Source organism: Sceloporus occidentalis, unplaced genomic scaffold (genome assembly GCF_023333645.1).
Source record: "Sceloporus occidentalis isolate IW3139 unplaced genomic scaffold, rSceOcc1.0.p SCAF_1, whole genome shotgun sequence".
Lineage (NCBI taxonomy): Eukaryota > Metazoa > Chordata > Lepidosauria > Squamata > Phrynosomatidae > Sceloporus > Sceloporus occidentalis.
In genome coordinates this window covers 208,358,199-208,375,942 of record NW_028316981.1, presented here as the reverse complement: position 1 = coordinate 208,375,942, position 17,744 = coordinate 208,358,199, and the positions used below count along the sequence as shown (strand labels likewise).

At 40.5% G+C, this 17,744-nt stretch overlaps 1 protein-coding gene across 2 annotated transcripts in view; it reads left to right on the top strand.

Annotated features, from left to right (window-relative positions):
* The window catches only part of IDUA (alpha-L-iduronidase), a 67,222-nt gene that overhangs the window by 37,991 nt on the left and 11,487 nt on the right, over positions 1-17,744 (top strand). For both annotated transcript variants that reach the window (XM_089488700.1, XM_089488698.1), the window contains exons 3-8: positions 3,926-4,008; positions 5,860-5,967; positions 7,958-8,053; positions 9,310-9,512; positions 9,872-10,051; positions 17,062-17,278. In XM_089488700.1, coding sequence (XP_089344826.1) covers positions 3,926-4,008; positions 5,860-5,967; positions 7,958-8,053; positions 9,310-9,512; positions 9,872-10,051; positions 17,062-17,278 — 887 coding nt within the window. The remainder of the gene's footprint in view (positions 1-3,925; positions 4,009-5,859; positions 5,968-7,957; positions 8,054-9,309; positions 9,513-9,871; positions 10,052-17,061; positions 17,279-17,744) is intronic.

Below are 17,744 nucleotides of genomic sequence, written 5' to 3'. Positions count from 1 at the left end.
TTACACACATGTGCGCTGCCTTGATTCCTCCGCAATTCATTCACAGTAAATCCTCGTGTGATAATCTCCATTGGCTATAGCAAAGCCTTTCACTGCATAGATCATGAAAGGCTATGGAATGGTCTTAAAGACATGGGAATGCAGCTACCATTGATAGCCCTGATGAGAAATCTGTACTTAGGACAAGAGGCTACCGTTAGAAGAATATGGAGAAACTGAATGGTTGCTAGTTGGCAAAGGCTCAGGCAAGGCTGCATTTTATCACCCTACTTGTTCAACCTGTACACAGAAAATATCATTCAAATAAGCAGGTTTAGACATAGAAGAAGGAGGAGTGAAGGTAGGAGAAAGGAACATCAACAATTCTAGGGTATGTGCACAGCACCATTCTAAATGCAGAAAACATTGCACACATTGAACAATTATTAAGGAAAGTCAAAGAAGAAAGTGCAAAGTCAGGCCTGCTGCTCAACATAAAGAAAACAAAAATAATGGCCACATGGAATAAATTCAATGGACCAGACCTGCACAACTTGGCCATAGGTAGCGGCCAAAATTAAAATAGGCTAAACTTCGGGTCACAGATAGGTTTTAATATTAATTAAATTGATATTTCATATTATTAATATTAATTCCATACTCCTCCTCCACAGGCCAGATGGCTAGACTCAGTCAGTGAGGTCATGAGAGCAGTGGAAGACAGGGGTCTTGGAGATGTCTCATCCACAGGGTCTCCATGAGTCAAGGTCAACTCAAAGACACTTCACACACATATAGAATATAAGTGGTCAACACATGCTGGTCAGGCTGTTCCATCCATTATTCCATATTATCTGTTATTCTATGCTATTCTATCCATTTCAAACTGCATTTCAAATGTCATGTGTGGCTTCAGATGAGGTGCAAGGGGAGTTAACATCTTGTTTTAAAAGAGACTTGCCTTCCTGCAAATGCAGTATTGCTGTAAAACACACTAAAAATAGGTTTAGATACACAGTAACAAGCTCCAAGTGACATAATTGCAACCTGCCAAAATTGCCCACTCCCAGGAGCTGCATAGGTTGGTATAATTTGTCAAACAACATATTGCAAGGTTGGGCCCACCATACAGTAACATGTGGTGCCTATCCCAAGCAACAGCGTCCATGTGTCATTAAAGGAAAGAACCTTGTTACATTATTATTATTATTATTATTATTATTATTATCCAATATGTTTTTAGTTTTTTGGAAATCCATTATCTTGAGTCCTGCTTAATGTTCTTGGTATGATTGTTCTTTTTTCTTCTTTTTGCTTTAAATTACTGAACAAAATTTATCATCAGGTATGATTGTACTCATTTGGGGCTTAGGAAAGAAAGACTGTAATGCCCAGTATAATTCTATAAATAAATAGGAAGACTGTATGCTAACCTGTTACCATGATTATTAATTCTGGCCAATTTTATTTTGTATATTGCTGATCTCTGCACAGAAGTGTCATGGATGTTTAATGTTCGCAATATAAATACGAATATGAAGTCTGATAAGTTTTTCTTTTAATGCAATTGCATCCTGTTCCTGAGAGTGGTGGGTGGTGATGGTAATATTTTAACCATTTCCTTAATAGAAGCCCAAGTCCTGAAACAGCTTTTAGTAGTGTGAGGATTATTTTTATCATTTTGATTTTTAAAAATATAACAGCTGGTTTGAGCATTTGGGAGACAGTTAGTTTTTTTAATAAATAAATAAATAAACACACATAATGCTAAATTGTCCAGCTCCTCCATTAACGGTTAATTTCAGCATTTTTGGCAATCACTTTCTTTTTTCAGTCCATGCATATACTGCAAAGATAGAACCCTTAAAGAAAGTTGCGTATGCTTTCTAGCACCTGTTACACTTAGATAAATGATAAAAGCATTCAGTTTAGAGATCATTCAGAGCATTTGTTCCCATTCCAGCAAACATCATTTGTGATTGCTATTCAATATTTATTTATAGATTTTTTTTGTTTTCGTTGTTTAGGCATATATATATATATATATATATATATATATATATATATATAGACTACCTCTAACACCAGACATTCTTAGACAAATAATGGGTTAGTGTAGGGAGCTAGAGGAAGACGTATCAGTTTTACTTGATCCTGTACAAGTATGTAATTTTAAAAAGACCAGTGCTATTCGGGTTGGGATTGGAATTGTTTTCTAAGCTTGCTTTCAAAACCTCTCATTGTGGAGCTGCGTCATCTGCTGTGATACCGTTCAAATGACACACCCTGCAGCTCAATTCTGATATGCATCCTTCAAATATGGATGTTACCTGCTTTTGGCTGGTTTCCTCTTTAAAAAAAAAAAAAGCCTATGAGGCAGACTTGTTTCATTTCACTTGCCTGCTTTTCTCTTCAAAACGACTAGATTTGTTGACTTGAAAGGCCACGATGAATAGAGGCAATGCTAGCTTAGAAACACACTCACCTCCATTGAGCAGGGAAGCTAATGATTCTTTGTTTGCTTCTCTCTTCTTTTGCTCGCCTCTTGCTCAGCCTCATTCCTGCAGCACACGCATTGCTAGAGAGGCACCGAGGATCAGCTAACTGAGCGAGGCTGACAGAGAAGTGGGAAATTGCAGGCCGCGTTATCCTCGGCTTGAAGGCTCTCATTGTTTGTGCATGAATGTGCATCTTACATGTGCCCCTTTTATTCTTAGGCATACAAGCGCAGCAGCGATTAATAATACTATTCGCTTTTAGTGGAGAGAATCGTATATACTTGTTTTTAAGGGACATGATAGGAAATACGTGTGATGCATATCAGAATCTTCCCTTTTTAGTTTGAGACTATACCTATGTTTGAGACCTTTCCTAGGCACCTTCATATTTGCTGCCTGTCTTCCTTTAAAAACCGTCCTTGAATGTTAATAGATGAAGGAAGTGTTCACTGTGAGCTTTTTTTTTGTGACTGAGTCTGCTGCCATACTGCAGAACTGATGCACTTTAATAGTCATGGTTCCATTCTGTGGAATCTTAGGGTTTGTGATTTGTTGTGGCACAACAAATTTAATCTGACAGAGAAGACTAAATGGCTCACAAAACTACAAATTCCATAATTGCTGTTTACCTCCAAGATTATTCTCTTAAGTATGATGTGTGATGCTTGTAGAAAGAAGTGTCTATCTTTAAAATGAGAGCGAGCAAACAAAATTACCTCCCTCCAGTCTCTCTCTCTCTCTCTCTCTCTCTCTCTCTTTCTCTCTCTCCAGTTCAGCTAGTTGATGCAAGTGAGATTACTGATTTAGTATATGGGAAGGTCTGCCAGTATGATACAATATGTGTGGATGCATTTGAAATGACCCCTTTTGCATTCCTTAGGGACAATTTTCACATACATATACATCTTTTGATTATTCATTACATGGATATCTGAAGAATCTCAGCTGGAAAATATAGCATTTAAGATTAATGTATGGAGCTTATCGCATTAACAAATAAGACATCTTACCTCTTCCGTCTTGAATTCAGGATCCAGGATGCCCCTGGATGTTATGATACCTAAATCGCCGCCGATCTAGCCAGGATGCTGCCACCTGAATGCATCCCAGGTCGAAGCCTCACTCAGCCAGCCAATTTCTGAAGTCAGAAGTTCCCTGACTTTGAAAAAGTGCTGGCTGAGTGAGGCTTCGATCTGGGATGCATCCAGGCAGCGGCATCTCAGCTAGATTGGCAGTGATTTAGGTATGATAAAATCTGGGGGCATCCTCAATCCTGAATTCAAGCCAGAATTAGTAAGCCATCTTATTTGTTAATGCGATAAGATCCTATGTGTATTTCATGCTGCAGGCATCTAGGGATTGTGAACATGTATGTAACAGCCCATAATCTTAGTATTTGATGGGAAATTGCCTACAATGGATTTCATTAAACCTGTTTTCTTCTTTAGGGTGGAAAATGGGACTCTTCACTACAATTTCACCAACCTGGATAAATTCATGGATCTTTTGTGGGGGAAAAAACTACATCCAGGTAGATTTAGCCATTCTTGTAAAAATCTGCCTGCTCTAGATTCTGGTTTCCAGTTTTTTGGCAAAGTGGTTTTTTGAAAATTTTTGGAAACATTGGTTGGTTTCCTCTGAGAGCTATGGAAATTCAGCAAACCAGTGTTATACATTTAACAATAATCAAGTAAGTATGAAGGGAAAGATTTTATTCAGTAATGAGTAGGAGAAGTTTTATGTGTTAGTAATGAACTTCACATATACAGGAAAAAGAAAAATACAAGTAAAAAGTCTATTTCATCAATTTCATGTTGCAGTTGTTTTCATTTTTAAAAGTGTATAGGCCTTACACTTTGGAAGTACAGCCTTCAAGTGCTTGGCCAGCCTGAAAGTAGCCTCTGGACTTGTGGAAGTAGCCCATGCTTGGAAAAGAGCTTGCCTCTTAGCACATTAAAATATTACTGAAACTATTTTCTTTCTCAATTACAAGCATTTTAAGCAAGTACCATATATACTTGACTATAAGTTGACCTCATGTATAAGTCGAGGGTAGGTTTTGGCACCAAAATTATGCATTTTAATGTGACCCATGGATAAGTTGAGGGTAAAATTTAGGGGCATGTAACAAAGGATGTAAAGGATGAAGCAAAGAAAAACGATGCCAAGAACTTACAAAATACCAGCAGGCATAACTGTTTTGTGATCATACTAAAGGCTGGATGAATGAGGAGGGAACTATGGCCAATTGTGACTGTGCGATGTGTTTGGGAGGCAACCAGGCACAAGTGGGGCTAAGAAAATGTGCACATGTCATAAAGGATGTAAAGGCAAGAGTTAAGATATAATATTAACTCTCACCAAAAAAAGGAACCATCTCCGTCTCTGAGTAGAATGGCGAAAGGTGAAAGCTTAGTCTGTCCCAGGATAACCTAAAAGAAGGACTTATCCCCTCTACTCTCTTGTTGCTCCTTTTAGGGGAAGCACCAAAGAGCTGCCACCACTGTCATTTTCCTGCCCAGGCATTCCAAAATGTCGGAAGTGGTACCACGGCAAAGAGAGTAAAGGGGCTCAGTGCTTCTTTTATGTGCTCCCAAGATGGACTAAAGTCTTGCTTTTTGCCATTCTACTCAAAGAAGAGGATGGTTCCTTTTTTGGTAAGAGTTAAAATACAGCACTTACATTGACTCATAGATAAGCTGAACCAAGGTTTTGGGGTGAATTTTTTGACTAATATTTCTAGACTTATACATGAGTATATACATTAAAAAAAAGAAAAAAACAGACAAAATTGTTTGCTGATTAAAAGAACGAGCTGAAAAGTACCCACTTAAATTTTTTTTTTACTATTTACAAGCAATAAATGCCTCTCTCATAGTGCACCTCATAGTATGCTATCTGTAATGTAGGGTAATGACTTTGCGAATATATCTAAAACCTCTCTGTAAACATAACTATAAGTATTGTTATAAATATCATTTTTCACTGGATACTTTCTTCACCCTTGGTTTCTTTTATAGTATAAATATGTGATTGGGTGAATCTGCTCTTGGTATTATTATTATTATTATTATAATTATTGATAGTATTATTGTTTCTTACCTGCCTCTTTCCATGGAACGAGTATCACTAAGTATCTGGGAATATCTGTTTTTGTGTATAGAATTCTGTTCTCCTGAAAGCCATTGTGATGGTGCAGAGAATACTTCCTTATACACCTCCTTGTATATATCTGTAGCACTCCCCTTTTGTATATTGAACTGAACATATGGGTCTTCAGTTCTTTACCATCATGCCCAAGGTAGGAGTAAAGCAGGCTTAGCACTTGCAAATGTAAAATATGTTTATTTATGACTGAAATGTTTATTTGTTTTCATCTAAGGATTTGAGTTGATGGGAAGTCCTTCAGGATACTTCACAGACTTTGAGGATAAAAAGCAGGTGAGACAGTGGAAGGACTTGATAACACAGTTGGCTCAGAGATACATAGGTGAGTTTGTTTGTTTTAAAAAAATATCTCCTTTTGACAAAGCAATTGACATTGACAAGGCAATTTTAAAATTATATACAAAACGTATTATTTTTATCGCTAAATGTTTTGGTAATTTGCTCTCAGTTTGGGTGATCTGTGGATTGAGGTTGCAAATCACAGTACAGTCGGCCCTTCTTATACACGGATTTTTTATACACAGATTCAAGCATACACGGTTTTAAAATGTTCCAAAAAAGTATAAATTTACCTTGATGTTCCATTTTTTATAAGGGACACCATTTTGCTATGTCATTATATTTAATGGGACTTGAGCATACACGGATTTTGTTATACACGGGGGATCTTGGAACCAAACCCCAGTGTATAACAAGGGTCCACTGTAGTTGGATAGATTGGAAAACATTAGCGGGGAATTCTAAGGGACAGAAAACACCTAGAGTAGATTAATGATTAGACTATAGGTTTTCTAAACTTTGGGTCCTCCAGATGAGGCTTGATTACAATAACCAGAATTCCTGGTTATTGTATGAGCTACAGTTTCTGAGATTTGTGATCCAATAACATTTGGGACATGAGAAAAAGATCTAGTGATAAATTTGACCTGCCAGAAAGTAGATCCTTCGCTTATTCTGGATTGCTTGTGTGTTAACACCTAAAGGCAGAATGTAGAAAGATCTTGTATCACCTTCGAGTAGGGTTCCCATATCCCGCCTGGGGGCGGGACTTTCCCGATTTGGGGCGGGTCCACACGGTCCCGCCCTGGTTTGGCCCCGCCCCTGGGACTCCCCCCCCCAGCGAGTCCTGCAGGCTTGGCTGGGGCTTGGAGGACGGCTGTCTTCCAAGCCCTAGCCATGCCCTGGGGGCTCCTCCGCGATCGCGGAGTCCTCCAGGCTTGGCTGGGGCTTGGAGGACGGCTGTCTTCCAAGCCCTAGCCATGCCCTGGGGGCTCCTCCGCGATCGCGGAGTCCTCCAGGCTTGGCTGGGGCTTGGAGGACGGCTGAAGCCAAGCCCCAAACCTCTGCCTGGCTGCCTCCGTCTCTGGGGGGGGGGGGGGAAATCCCGGGGGTGGGGGCAAAACGGCGACAGAGGCAGCCAGGCAGGGGTTTGGGGCTTGGCTTCAGCGAGGCCCCATTCCCTTGCCTGGCTTCCTCCGTTGGCGACGGAGGCAGCCAGGCAGGGGAAAGAGCCTTTCCTCTTTCTCCTCCTCCTCCTCTTCCTCCCCTTCTTCCTCTTCCTTCTTCCTCCCTTTCCTCCTCTTCTTCATCTTCTTTCTCCTCCTCTTCTTCTCCATCTCTTCTTCTCCTCCTCCCCTTCTTCCTCCCCTTCTTCCTCTTCCTTCTTCCTCCTTTTCCTCCTCCTCTTCATCTTCTTCCTCCTCCTCTTCTTCTCCATCTCTTCTTTTCCTCCTCCTCTTCCTCCCCTTCTTCCTCCTCCTGTTCTTCTTCTCCTCTTCCTCCTCCTCTGCCTTTTCCACTCTTCGTCCTCTTCAATGCCCAAATATGCTGTTTGGAATGGGGGGGGGGAGGTTAGCCAGAAAGGGAAGTACATTTCTGCCATCTGTCTAGGAACAATGCCAAAATGTCCTCCATTTTGATCATGCCTAAGAAACATGCATTTATATTAACATTTTTTAAAAAAATCATCAATTTTTTTCATATCCTCCATTTTTAAAAAATGTGTCCTACATTTGAAAATTTTGTCCTACTTTTGTCCTACATTTGTCCCAGTTTGGAGGTCCAGAATTATGGCAACCCTACCTTCGAGACTAACTGAAATTAGTCTCGAAGGTGATACAAGATCTCTCTACATATTGATTTGACAGACTAACATGGCTATATCTTTGAATTCTACCTAAATGCAGAGTGCTTTTTATTGGAAGAACACAGTTTGGAACAACAGTCTTTTAGCTGAAACTTTTGTCTGTGACCAGATGAAAGAGTCCTGTGTAATTTCACAAAGTGATAATTAATGCTAGCTTCATTTTCAGAGCGGTATGGATTGAAATATGTTTCTAAGTGGAATTTTGAGACTTGGAATGAGCCAGATCATCAGGATTTTGACAATATATCTATGACAATTAATGGTAAGCTGCTTGTGACTCCTTCTTGTTTTTAACTGAGTGCAGAGGGAAGAATTAAAAGGTCAGGAATGATGAAGAAGTATTCCATTTTAGATCTTGTAAAAGCCTGATTCAGTTCTCCTCTCAAACAGGTATTGCCTTTGCCATTCAGACTCTTTAAAAGCTAAGTCAACATAAATCAGTTACTAAATCAGACATAAAGGTTACTGCAGGTATAATACGGTACTTAAATGTGACTGAGTAAATTGTAGACATGGAGTATTTTATAACAGTTTTAATGATGTACAAGTGTGTATGTTCTTTGCCTAGCCTGTTTTTAAAACCATGAACCATTTGACCTACTTTGTGCTTAAGAAAGGAATTTAAGTGTATCAGATAAGATGAGAAGAACAATTTGTGTGTGTGTGTGTGTGTGTGTGTGTGTGTGTGTGTGTGTGTGTATTGTAACATATTAAGGCCCTAGCTCCCTTTGCTGTGATGTGCCCTGTTATTGCTGCTAAAGAGCTATTCTAGACTAGAGGGGTTATTTGTAAGTGAGGCCAACCACCCATGGTTTTTGAGAGAGAAATATATTCCTGCCAGTGGAGACACATATCATGGATCTGTTGAAGTGGACTCCAAGTCCACGAAAGTTTATACCACAATAAACCTGTTCATCTTGTAGATGCCACAGTGCTCTTCTGTAGCAGTTAAATATTGCTATCCTTCTAGTCCTTCCATCCAGGCTCATTGTGATTATGAGGGATAGAAACCATCTTTAAAATTAGCATACATGTCAGAGTTATGCTGCAGTTATTGGAATCTGTAATGCAGTTGCATGATCTGTTCACAGCCATTCCTAGACCTCCTCATTTGTCACAATTCTTCATCTGTTCCTGTTAACATAGGTCTATCTTTAGTATATTTCACTCCAGTATGTTTTGAATAACAAGATATTTTCTTCCCCAGATAGTAGATGTTGTTCTTGTTACTGTTAGGTGCCTTCAAGTTGACTCCAACTTACGGCAAACCAACTGAAAGGTTTTCTTGGCAAGATTTGTTCAGAGTCGGTTTGCCATAGCCTTTCTCTGAGGCTGGGAGAGTGTGACTTGCCCAAGGTCACCAAGTAGATTTGTGTGGCTGAGTGGAGATTCAAACCCGAGTCTTCTGGAGTCTGAGCCCAACACTTAAACAAATACACCATGCTTATTCTCTTAGATAGTAAGATATTGTTATCTAAAAATTCATTGAGCTTACAATGACTGTCATTTCACTTCTAGGATTCCTCAACTACTATGATGCCTGCTCTGAAGGATTAAGAGAAGCTAGTCCTCAGCTCAAACTGGGAGGCCCAGGAGACTCTTTCCATCCCTTCCCAAAGTCTCCAATATGCTGGAACCTCCTCAGTCACTGCTACAATGGAACAAATTTCTTCACCGGAGAGACAGGTGTCAGGCTGGATTACATTGCTATGCATAAGAAGGTTAGCTTCATGTTTCGATTTTGCTGTGGAATTCAGGACACATAAAATGTCCCTAATTAAACACTCGTGTTTATTTGCCTTTATACAACAAAGAGAATTACTTCTCATTTGCACTGCAGAAATAATCCTGAGCATGTTTTAACTGCCATGGCTCAATGCTATGGAATTCTGGGATCTGTAGTTTTGTGAGACATTTAGCCTTCCCTGTTTGAGAGCTCTGGTGCCACAACAAACTGCACATCCCAGGATTTCATACCATTGAGCCATAGCAGTTAAAGTGATACTTTTGACAATGCAAATGCAGCCTATGTGATTCTGGACTGAATTTAAAAAGTAGCCATCATATTTTATCACCACAGGGAGCTGGGAGCTCACTTCACATCTTAGAACAAGAAATTGAAGCAGTGGGACAGATTCAGAAGATCTTCCCCAGTTTTGCCTCTGTGCCAATATTCAATGATGAGGCAGATCCACTTGTGGGTTGGTCGTTTCCACAGCCCTGGAGAGCTGATGTAACCTATGCAGCTATGGTGGCAAAGGTAAGTCCACGCTTGATCTTCAAGTGCCACTAACACCATCTCATTATAGTTTTCATTGGATAATAGGAAGTTAAGACAAACAAACAAACAAAGGGAAATTAAACGTTCTGAAGCTTCTTGCTCAGTTCTTTTTTGCTTGCTCTGACAAACATCTAAAGTGTCACAGCTAGACCAAATCTGTAAACACCTTGAGCTGGATGGTACATTCTCAAGTGCAAGATCCCACAAATTAATGGAGGATCAGCCAGGAACTGACACCTGAAATGTAGAAACAGAAGGTGCCTCTCTTTTGATCAGACCCAAAGGAAAGCTCTTAGTGTTTTTGCCTGGCTAATCAAGAAACTTCATACAACATTGCCCAAGTGTAGGGGCTAATGTAACACACCCCTAGTCTCGGCTATCTCATAGGGATGTTCTGTGACCTGGGCACAAACATTTTATATTAAGCTCAATAGGACCAGGATTAAATATAGGTGTGCTGTGTTTGTTCCAGTCTTCATTTTCTTCTACCAACAACTAGGAGAGGGGAACAGAACCTGGATTATGATTGTGATGGTTGAGCAAGGGTGGTTATTCCCTCTGTGCTGTTTTCTAGCCATCACCACATGAAAGTGCCATTGTAGCACTTTGAATCTCTGCTGGCTTCTGAAATTATGTTTTCTTTATACTGTTAATAGTAACAAATTAATAAATAAAAAGCATAGCAAGTTAGTGTTAAAATAATCATAAAGTCTCTCTCAATACACAATTAATTGCTTTCAAAAAGTATGGACTTCCAGATGCTCATACCATGTTTTAAGGATAAATAAATTGTTGCTTTCCAGTTGTTGTTTGACTGCAGCTGCCATCAACCCTAACCAATATAGCTTTCTAGCTCTTATAAGGGATTATGAAAGTTGCACTCTAACATCTAGAGCAGCGGTGAGCAATTGCCATGTGTTGGGGGGGGGCATGTTACCCTCCCAGGGTAATGTGTCCCCCAAATTATCTTTTTTAAAACTTTTTTTAAAAAAGATTAAAATGCTAGTGTGGCATATTGATTTGAGTGTTGGACTACAACTCTAGCGACCAGGTTTTGAATACCTGCTCAGCCATGAAAACATGCTGGGTGCCCGTAGGTGAGTCACATATTCTCAGACTCTGAGGAGGGCAAAGGTAACCTCATCTGAAGAAATCTTGCCAAGGACACCCCATGATTTGTTCACCTTAGGGTTGACAAAAATTGAAAATGACTTGAAGCATGCAACAACAGTTTAGGGGGTAATCTTATTACATTTCTGTTACTTTTGGGCCTCAGAGATTTTTTTTAAAAAAAAATAGACAACTTTCATTTTTTTTTTTAAATGACTCTCTTGGGTCTAAATGTCTTAGGGGATTATCACATGGGAAGCTTACCATGGTTAAAACGCTGGTAAAACACTCCAAAGACACGAAGGTGTGATAGCGTCCCTTCTCCTCTCCCATCATCAAAGCATTTGCAGAGTAGCCATTTCTTCAATAATGGGAATTTCCGTTATGAAAAAATGGCTGCTTCACTAACATTTTGCTGATAGGAGAGGCGAGGGGATGCTTCAGTGACACTTCAGAAGCATGACCAGCTATCACACCTTTGTGCTTCTGGAGCATTTTACCAGCATTTTAACCATGGTAAGCCCCCCATGTGTTATTCCCTCTACAGACAACATTTTTGCCACCCCTGATTTTAGGATTGTCAGCTTGAAAACTGGAGACAGATTCTGTACCATTAATGGTGGTAGAAGAGGGAATTTCAGGAAGCATTGCTTGTCGCACAATCAGGTGAGAAACAACACTTTTTGAAATTCCTCTATATAACCATTAAAGGTACATGAGTCCTTTTTAGTTTTCAATCTGGCAACTGTACATGATCGATAGTGCCACAAGTTGCCCCCCCCCTTCCCTTAGTATACAGTGTATGAGCAACCAAGTCAGACATGTATGTTGGTCCAATAACATCTTAAAAATCCTCCTGTTATAGGTGGCAAAGGCAGGCTTCCTTTTTGTCCCCCTTCCACCCATGCTGCTGAAATCATTTCTGAAATTTTGCTAAGTAGTGCCTGTGTCTTCTTGCCACAATTCCTTTGCTGATGGAAGGAGGAAAAAAAGATTCTGTCTCCTGCAGTCTTTCAGGATTATGGCACAGAAGGATGCTCTAATATCCTGCTATTCCACAGAGCTATTGCAATCATTGGTATCACTAGGGTTGGTGTCACCCATTATGGTAACTCAGTGTCACCCCTATGGGCTGTAGAAGGCTGCTGGGTGGTGGTGCCTCTCTTTACCTTCCTTCCTGCTGTCTGGCCTGCCATCTGGCTGGCTGCCTAGCTATACCCAAAAGGTGTGCTGGGGATGGCATCACAGTGGCAGCAGTAGACTGACGTGGCCTGTCCTTCCTTTCCTAGAGCCGCCTCGCCCAGGTAGCTGCCTCTTGCTGGGCTGTACCACTCTAGGGGATAGGTAGAAAATTGTTTTTTGAATGCTTTGCCATCACCACCACCACCACCACCAAGACCATTTGTATAATATGAGCTGATAAAATAATCTTAGGAAAGATTCACTACAACACATTGTGAAAATTGTTCAACAATACGAACAAAACAATTCAGTTCTGGCAATTCTGACTTGTTCTGTAATAAACACAAGATGGCATCATTTCCCACATTGATACACAGTGTTGAAAAGCACCTAACATGAACTGTAAGTGAGAGGACCCAGTTCAGAGAAAGTTAGGAGATACTGGAAATGCTACAGGTAGATGCTAAGAATAAAGATAGATACTGAAAATTTAGAATCTATATAGCACTAAATAAGTTTCGGACTGCATTCACTTACAACAGGGATGGGAATCATACAGCCCTCTAGATCTTGTTGAGCTTCAAGTCCTAGCTTTGCTCACATTGGCTTTGCTGTCTAGGACTAATGGGAGTTGCAATTCAGCAACATCTGAAAGGCTGCACTACTCCCACCCATGATCTATAGTCAGATGTCGCAGCTAGTCTCAGCTCCTGTTACATGTACCTGTACAATATGGGGAGAGTTCAGAGAAGAAGCAAGGGATATGGCCACTTTTCTTCCTTGTCCCCTTTTTTTGATCTTTTCCACCTATACAGATATTGAATGACGTTACACAATGTCATCTAGTATATTACACTATTAGGGGAATAGGGGAATGATGTGCATCTACCATTTTTTTATTCTCCACGTTCCCCACATTGAGAGAAGGGGCACTGTACTTCTGGTCAATGTATCTCCCCCAACCATACATGCAAATGTCTATTCCAGTCAGCAGCGTCTGGAGTACTATATTAACAGAAACCTCTCACGTTCCCCATAGGCATTCCCTTTATCCTTTCCAGAGGTTTGACTAATTAGCTGCTAATTATCACTGTCCAAATACCATCTATATACCAGCAATTGACAAAGTTTTAGGAGTGGAAGAATGGGACCTCCATCTCCATAAGCAATATGACATTTGGGAACATCATTAGGTCTGCAGCAGCGGAGCAAAAAAGAAGCTCCATTTCGGAGCTTCTTTTTGCGGCGCCTCTATGATGTCGCGAGGCGCCGCTGGCGCATTCGCGACGTCATAGGCGCCGCGACATGTCTGGACGCTATGCGTCCAGTACGTAAAGATGGCGGCGCCCATGTGGAAGGGGCGCCGCCATCTTGTACGTATTGTATACGTACTAGGGTTAGGGGGGTGCGGAAGCACCGCCCCTTCCTAACCCTAGTATGTATACAATACGTACTATATGGTGGTATGTATCCCGCCAAAGAGTTTTGGATATCATTGCCCAAACAGATATAGCCTTGCTGGCCGGTTTCAAGTCTCTAAATTGGTTGGCCAAAAATAAAACTTTATTTGGTTTAGAAAAGTACCTTAGGCTGAACCTAACACAGAGACAGAGAATAGCTTTCATCAGAGCTAGATTTGAGCAGCTGAACTCTGGTAAGAACAGGACGGTTTCAAAAACATACCCTACAATGAAAGAACAGGTATCTGTGGTGCTCCAGTCGTAGAGGACATTGTGCATATCTTGTTTGATTGTTTTATATATGCCGAGGAGAGATCCCATTGCTTACAACCATTTTTGGTTAGAACTGGGATCCAATTGTTAAATTGTCCTATTTCCTTTCTGGGGAGAATTTACACTTAGTACGCTGCACTGCAAAATTTATTACAAAAGCTGCTCACCTGAGAGATATATTTATCACACAAAACAGGGTCTCCTTCAATGGTGATGAGCTTATTTAAATACTCCGACTAAATTTTTTATTCTCGTTACCTCACTCCCCCTGTTTTAGCTTGCAATCTATTTTTTTAATCAAATTTACTATTTATTTAAGTTTCATGTGTTTTAATTTATCTAGTTAATTTTTATATGAGTTTTAGGATAGTTATTATGTTTTATCGGTGTATGCATTTTGCTATTTTATATTTTATTTTATTGTTGATATGGTCAACTGACTAATCAATAAACGTTGTTGGTGGTGGTGGTGTGCATGGCTAGCATTCCCCTAATTCCTCCCAATTTATATCTCTGGATCTTTCTTTCCTCCACTCCTTACCTGTTCACATGTATGGACATTGTTTCCTGATTCACTTTGTGGGCATTTGAGGCTAACAAAGGAAGCCAGTACCTTCTAATGGAGTAAGAAGAAGCAGGTGAAATCTAGTCAAGCTAGCCAAAGTCAACTCACAGCAGGCAAAGTCAAGGCAGAAGGCCTCTTGGGCCAAGGGTTGATAAAACAGGATCTGGGACAACTCCCAGTGGGAGCCTGAGTGGCTGAAGTTGTCTCTTTTTAGAATTAATAGAGGAGGATATTGTCTTAGTAGGGTGCCAAACCCGAAAGGAAATCTTGCATAGACCGACCAAATTGGTAGCTTGCTACTCTTCACCCTAGATCAGTTGACTGGATCATTAAAAGAACCTCTGCTGACTTTGAAGCCTGACTTCTATAAGTCTGGGGAGGTGGTATGTCTGCTGGGGATCTATCCAGTCAGTGAGTCAGAGAATAATTGGTAGATCTGGATCCTCTGGCCAGGAGGGACCTGGCCACTCTTTCCCTAAGGCCTAGGAGACTAATCGGAGTCTTCTGCTGGGTACTGAAATTGCCAGGAGTGGGGAATCATGCCCAGAGGCAATTCTTTCTTGCCTGTCCAGTCTAAAAAAAAAACACACAACTTTTTTCCAGCACCCTTAGATCTTCCTATTTAAATGCTGAACAAGCCTGCCCAATAATTGTTTGGTGTACAGATGGGAGCAGGATTGAGATAAGGAGGGAGGTGCACTGGGTAAATCATCCTCATTGCTGAATCACACTGCAGCCATCCTGTCTACTCAGCTGCCGTTTTGGTGGACTAGCCATCAAGTTGGGGAGGCAAAATCATGCCCTTTTGTCCTTTTTGCAAAGTGATTTCCTCGTTGCAGTTTTGGTCTTCCTGCTCCTGCTCCATCTGCTGAACAACAGAGCTGTGAGTTTATTGTTCAGGGGTCAAGGGCTTAAGCACCTCTGGGGGACCTCATTTATGAACATATGTCCCTTGAAGTCAGCTCATGGCAACCCCTTAGGGTTATCTTAGGCAACAAATACCCAGAGGTGATTCGTTATTACATTCCTCTGAAATTTAGCCCATAGCAGCTGGTTTTCCTTCAAGGGCAGGCTATAGTTGCAGGTTACCTAGCCCAGTCAAGAAACAGCTCAGGGTAGCGCTATGAAGAGAAGAAGTGTACTTTGTTCTTAGTGCTTTCCATTAATTTCCAGTCTCCAGAATTTTTAGACTAACACTATTCAGTTTCTCTGTTGTCATACTGTGATGACCAGCATTTTGTATATGCTCTGAGTGGCTTAAAATCTGTAATTCAAATCCCCTGTTGTTTAGAAGAAGGCAAGAGAAATGAAGAGAAGTCTTAATGGGTATTTATTTCTGTTAAACATACATATAGAAAATTGAAGAGTGCTGGAAGTGAATAGGGCTGGTTGAATAAATATTGCATAATCTAGATCCTCATTCAATAGTATAGGAATACTGGTTTAAAAAACAGTTTTACCAGATCTCCTGTTTGCAGAACTGGACATTCTTAAAAAGCTAACCTTCTGCCCTGTGTATTTTGGCAAAGACCACTAATCTCTTTACATCTGATTAGTTACACCGTTGCAATCCTCCTCTTAAGTTCCTAATTTTAGTAAGGCTGGGAATTAGGTCAGCTAAAGCTATTGAAGAGGCTTCTTAGTGGATCTTGGTGATAAATTGTTGTGGTGCCTTTCTTGTTTTCAAAATGTGCTTTGAAGCCTGCACGTGGATTTAATTTCTTCCATCGCCAGTCCTGAATGCCAAAGTGTTATCTGCTGTACTGCGATAGGAGAAATGAGATGGGAGAAGTTAAAAAATGGGATCTCACTCCTAAATGCGATTCTCAGGGCTCTGCATGTACTCCTGCAGAATGTACAAGATGTTGATAAAATGTAATACCAGCCCCAGTTGCATCCGAGAGTCCCAATTTTTAAGAGGCACAAACAGTTACTAGTTTTTTTGCTTGCAAAGGAATGCCTGAAAATAATGCAAGTTCATAAATACCTGCTGAAATCCCAGAAGCCAAAAGGGTTGTGGAGAAAGTAAAGAATAGGACATCCAGTGCTCCACAAAGCTTCTTGTTTCTTATAATTGTGAACAAAAGCAGAATTAGTTATGCCAAATAGTACTACTGTAGAATGAATTGTGCAAAATCAGAGGAATCATGCAAATCCACTTAAGTTCTGCAGGTCACAGAATTAGAGTAGAGTTTTGATGAAATGAAGAATACAGAAAGCCCAGCTTATGCAATATAATCATTTGAAATGAAAGATGTAAATACTTTTTTCTTAATTCTGCAGTGAGATGGTTGGCAAAAATCTTTACAGCTCCCACTATGGCACAGATGTGCTCTGTGGGGCCAAAGCAATAACTGTTGTTAAAGTGTTAAAGATTCTGTTCCTTTTTTCTTTGCCAGGTTATTGCCCAACATCAAAATCTACTGATTGCTAAAGCCAATAACACCATCAACTACACTTTGCTGAGCAACGACAATGCCTTTCTGAGCTACCATCCCCATTACTTCACCCAGAGGACACTGACGGCACGCTTTCAGATGAACAACACAAATCCCCCACATGTCCAGATGGTGAGGAAGCCTGTGCTCACTGTGATGGGCTTGCTGGCCCTGCTAGGTACAGCAAACACTTCAAATCGCTAATACCATTGTCGGGTTATGGTGGGCGGCGGAAGTCTTTTTTACTCACACGTCAAACAAGGCAACAAAATGTTTGTTTGTTTAATATGCCACCTTTCTCGTAAATTGAATCCAAGATGGCTCACAAAAGATGCTTAAAAACAGTGTTGTTCTAAAAACAGAATTAAAAACTTGACATTTATATAACAAATTCAAAATACAAAATGGTTAAAAAATATACAAAAGCAAATACCCCAATAAGAAGCCCCCCTGGGTGCAAAATTCTGCATGAAGAGAAAAGCTTTTTGACTACCAGCAAAAGGAAAGCATAGAGGGGACCAGCCTGGCTTCTTGCAAAAGGGAGTTCCAGAGGATGGGAGCAGCTACTCACAAAGCGACCCTATGATGGTGGCAGGACTGAAAGAAAGCCTTCCCTTGAAGATCTTAGAGTTCTGGCAGGTTCA